The 4,486-nt window shown below is 67.5% G+C and overlaps 2 protein-coding genes across 2 annotated transcripts; both read right to left on the reverse strand.

The window, feature by feature from the left end:
* Window positions 1–106: 106 nt before the first annotated feature.
* On the reverse strand, window positions 107–2,704 carry MNEG_14370 (hypothetical protein; the record flags this gene model as incomplete). Its single annotated transcript, XM_014037157.1, has 6 exons — window positions 107–514; window positions 782–919; window positions 1,235–1,380; window positions 1,804–1,912; window positions 2,334–2,411; window positions 2,591–2,704. The coding sequence occupies 6 exons, from the start codon at window positions 2,702–2,704 to the stop codon at window positions 107–109; spliced, it is 993 nt and encodes a 330-aa protein (XP_013892611.1).
* Window positions 2,705–3,946: 1,242 nt separating this feature from the next.
* On the reverse strand, window positions 3,947–4,426 carry MNEG_14371 (hypothetical protein; the record flags this gene model as incomplete). The annotated part of the gene is made up of 1 exon (XM_014037158.1): window positions 3,947–4,426. One exon carries the CDS (start codon window positions 4,424–4,426, stop codon window positions 3,947–3,949), a length of 480 nt encoding a protein of 159 aa, XP_013892612.1.
* Window positions 4,427–4,486: the final 60 nt, after the last annotated feature.

The following is a 4,486-nucleotide window of genomic DNA, read 5'->3' on the forward strand; positions in this document are numbered from 1 at the left end:
GTTGGGGGGCAGCCGCACGTTTTGGGGCGGAAAAGAAGATGCACTCACCGACGCCACCAGGACACGGAACGACAACACCCGCGCCAGCAAAGGCCGCGAGCCCCCGTCAGACCCGGCGTACGGGCGCCGCGGCCGCGGCCGCAGCCGCGCGGCGACGCTCGCCGGCGGCCCTCCGCGCCCCGCATCGCCCCGACCTGCACCCGAAACCGCCGCCGCCGCCGCGTGGGCGGGATGCTATCTCAAAAATGAGAAGGGATCCGGCGAGGCGGGGCGGAGGAAGAAAGCGCACCTGCTTCAGCACCCCCAGGGCCGCGTCCCGAAAATCAGGCGCATTGAGGAAGAACGCGCACGCCTCCACCACGCTGCCGCCCCCGACGCGCCCCAGCGGCGCCCACTCGACGTAGGACGAGAGCGCCCCGAGCGCCGCGTTGACGACGGCGGCGTGGGCGCGCGCGGCGTCGGGGCGGCCGGACTGGGAGGCGGCGACGCCGGCGGAGAAGTTGTCTTGCAGCAGCTGCGGGGCGCGGGCAGGTGGGGGGGCGATTTCAGGCTGCAGACGCTTTCAGACATTTATCTCAGCGGGGCCAGGGCAATGAGATGGGCTCGGGCGACGCCGCGGATTGCAAGGGCGGCTGCGGGCCAGATCAGGTGTGTGGCCGCCGCCTGCGCCACGGGCAGCGGCAAAACCAGAGAGCGTGCGGCCGCGCGCAGCGTGCACAGCACGCACAGCATGCACATCACGCACAGCATGCACAGCACGCACAGCACGCACAGCACGCACCTTGACCAGCGCGGGGAACACTGTGTCCACGCTGGCCAGCAGCGCGGACAGGAACGAGCGCCGCCAGTCCCCCGTGCGGTCCTCGAACTGCATTATGTCCTCCGCCACAAACTGCAGCACCAGGCAGCTGATCTCGGCCTTTTCAGGGGAAGCCGTCAAGGGGTTTTGGAGGGGGCGGGATGAGAAGGTGCCTAGCGAGGAGCTCCATGTGGCGTGATGCCCAGGCAGGACAAAAAGCGTGAAACTGGGAGTCAACGCAGGCAGGGCCCCGCCTCCACCGCAGCCGCATTGACAAGGGCCTTAAGCCTCGCCGCGCCGTCAGAATCATGTTCACGCAGGCGCCCCCGCCCGCGGCCCAGCCCAGGGAAAGCTTCAGCCGTGACCGCCGGCGGCCACCCTCCCGCCCCTACGCCGCCCCGGCCCACGCCCGCCCGCGCCGCCCGCGCCGCCCACCTGCATCGGCCCCTCCCCCGCCGCCGCGATAAGCTGCGGCAGCAGCTGCCCGAAGCCCTCGGGCCCCTGCTGGCGCACAACACCCGCTAGCAGCATCGCCGCCTTGCTCTTGAGCGCCCAGGCCGCCTGGGCACCCAGGTGGCCGACTGGGGGGGGGGGCGCGGGGGTGTTTCAGGGAGTGCGTTGGGACGAGGCCACGATACGGTGCCAGACGCGTGCACACGCACCACCAGCACCAGCGCTCGCACGTGTTTTGACGTGTGTGCAAGCACGTGCACGAGCGTCTGGTCAATTGTGTGTGCATGCAAACGCAAGCACAAACGTGAATACGTGCACACACACACACACACACGCACACACGCACGCGCGCACACACAAACACACACACACACACACACGCACAAACATGGATGCGCGAACGTGCACACACACTCTCACACATACATGCAAACGACTCAAACAGACACTGCCATATGTTTCCCCGACGTGTGAACACACACACTGCTTTGTGTGCGAGCCGTCCGCATGCACTCCCACACAATTGGGTGCCCCCGCCGCCCGCCGCTCACCGTCTCTCAGGTGTTGGTAGGCCAGCTGCGTGACCTGCTGCTGCTCCTGCGGCGCCAGCTCGCCCCAGCGGTTGCGCACCAGGTACTGCAGCAGCGAATAGGCGGACACCTGGGGGCAACATCATGGGTTGCATTGCGGGGTCGGGTGTCAATGGACGTGCCACCCACACCAGGCGGAGGGCTGAGCGTGCACGAGGGTTGTGCCGCGCGCTCACTGTGGGCCAGCGCTGAAGAAGAAGAGGGAGGGGGTGAGGGTGCGGCATGGGAAGACCAGGTGCGGGGCTCGCGCATGCAGAGCAGGAGTTTGTGGGTGCAGGGCGGCTGCCTTGGTGAGTTGTCACCCAGAACGCATGTAGTCGCACGCGTGCGTCCAGGTACCGCCATTGGTGCGCGCATCAGCAAACAGCAGCGGCGGCAGCGGTAGCCGCAGGACGCTGGAGAATGCTTGGCGGTGGCGTCGGGAAGGTCGCCCTGCCAACTCTGCGCATTGCCACGGCAGCTGAGCGGAAGCTGCGAGGGAGCTGGCGCACCTGAACCTCCAGGGCGTACTGCGTGCCCGTCAGCACGGCGGCCGCGAACACGGTCGAATGGATTTCGCCATGCTTCAGCTGCGGCGGCGAGAGTAGCGGCGGTGCGATGCACGTGGGCGGTGCGGCGTGGTGCGGGCGTGGTGCGGCGGCAAGCCGCCCGCAGCACAGGACGGGGCGGCGCGGGTCGTGCGGCAGCCAGGAGCTGGTGGCAGAGCTCAAGTTGGCATGGATTTGATGTAAGCGGTGTTGTGGCGCACCTGCTCGAAGAAGCGGACGGCTTCTGTCCGCTGCTCCTGCGTCGACGCCGCATTGTGCGTGACGGCGGTCGCGCTGACGATGCTGTCTGCAAGCTGCTGCGCGGCGGCTTGCATGACTGTGGCTGACTGTTTTGCAGTTTAGTTATGTAACTCTCTGAAGGGGCCGCCCGCCAGTGCCGTAGATCTGCTCCGTCCACGCTATCCCATCGATCGTCTATGCAATCATCGCGAGGCCTCGAATTGTTGGCTCAGTAAATGCTTCGATGCGCTTTCAAGCGGTATACTTAAGGTCGACGCACACTCGGGCTGAGATCAACGCATCAAGCTTGGGGACTGATGAAGAGTGAATTAAGCATCAAGTGATGCATTGGCTCTAACGTCTGCATGGCTGTCAGCAGAGCAGCGGGCCCACAGCTGCCGGATTATTGGCATGCCTTGTGCCCTCCCCGAATCCTCCCTGGCAGTCTCCTGACAGGGGGTGGGGGCGGGGGGGTGCCACCTGCACACGCTGGCTGCTATGCCCAAGGCAACGTGCACAGCAGATGAAGTTACCACGAGTACATATGATAAGCACGCGAGTTTGCACCGCCACGATGAGAGATGCAGAGGGGCGACCGCTCCATGTGGCCACTGGGCCAGCATGATCCTGCCCACATCAAGGGAGTGAGCAAGCAGCAGCCGACCATGCATCAACATGCAATATGATATGCAACAGGCGTCCGCCCACAGCCCTCCATGCAGCAACGGGCATGGCCGGTAAGCATGGCCGGTAAGGACGCAAAATTGTGGCGTCAGGACACACCACACTCCCATATGCTTGGGGCGTGCGCCGTCAGCTGTCGTCAAAGTATGCGCCCCATGCATATGCCCCATGCTGCCGACACGCTCAACACACACACACAAACACACACATGCGCATGCGCGCGCACACGAGCCACACCACTGCCGCATGCCCACGAATCACGGCCAGAAATGCACCCCTCTGCCCACCCATGCGGTTCACAAAGCTCAAGGGCACTCCACGGACCATGCGCGCACCCCACGAGCCACCAGCCACCAAGCATCCTCCCCCTCCGAAAACAAAAGCCATTCAACACACAGTCTCAACACCACAACCCTCCGCCTCGCCGGCGGGCAGGGGGTGGTACGCCAACGCCGCCAAGACCCCCCTCATCATGCCGCCTCGCCGGCGGCAGGGAGGGGGTCCGGGCGCTGCCCCCCAACCACTCGTCTACATCAGCCCCCTCTACCGGCCAGCCAGCCAGCCGCCTCCCAACCCTGGGAGCGTCCCCGCCGCCACCCCGCCGGCGGCGCCCCGCTGGCGCTGGCGCGCGCGCGCGTGCGCGCGCCGCCCCCTCACGCCGCCTCATCGGCCGCGGGAGCGAGGTACCCGAGCCCCATCTGCCGCAGCGCCGACTGCACCGCAGCTTCCTCCGCGGTGCCCTCGGCCACGCCCTCAGACAGCACCATCAGCGGCCCCACCGCGTGCTTGTGATACAGCGCCCGCTTGAGCGAGCTGTCGAAAGCGAGGACCGTGATCAGATTGCACGCGTGCGCCTTGGCGCGCAGCGCCAGCGCCGCCGCCGCAGCCGCCACGGCGTCGCCGGCGGCGCCGCCGCCCTTGGCGGCGGCGGAGGGGGCCGAGAGCTCTCCGCCGGCCGGCAGGCGGAGCACGTTCACGATCGCGTCGACGACGCCGCCGCGCGCGAGCGCCTCGCGCTGGCCGAGCGACAGGGCGTCGAGCGCGGCCATCGCCTCGGCGACAAGGGGCAGCGGCGCGGCGCCGTGCGGCGCGGCGGCGGCGCCGACGAGGCGGGGGATGCCTTCCAGGCCCATTAGCGCGTCTGAGAACGCGGGGTGCAGGGTCACGAGGACCCTCGCGAGCCGTGCGGCGAC

The sequence above is a fragment of the Monoraphidium neglectum genome, assembly GCF_000611645.1.
Source record: "Monoraphidium neglectum strain SAG 48.87 unplaced genomic scaffold scaffold04437, whole genome shotgun sequence".
NCBI lineage: Eukaryota > Viridiplantae > Chlorophyta > Chlorophyceae > Sphaeropleales > Selenastraceae > Monoraphidium > Monoraphidium neglectum.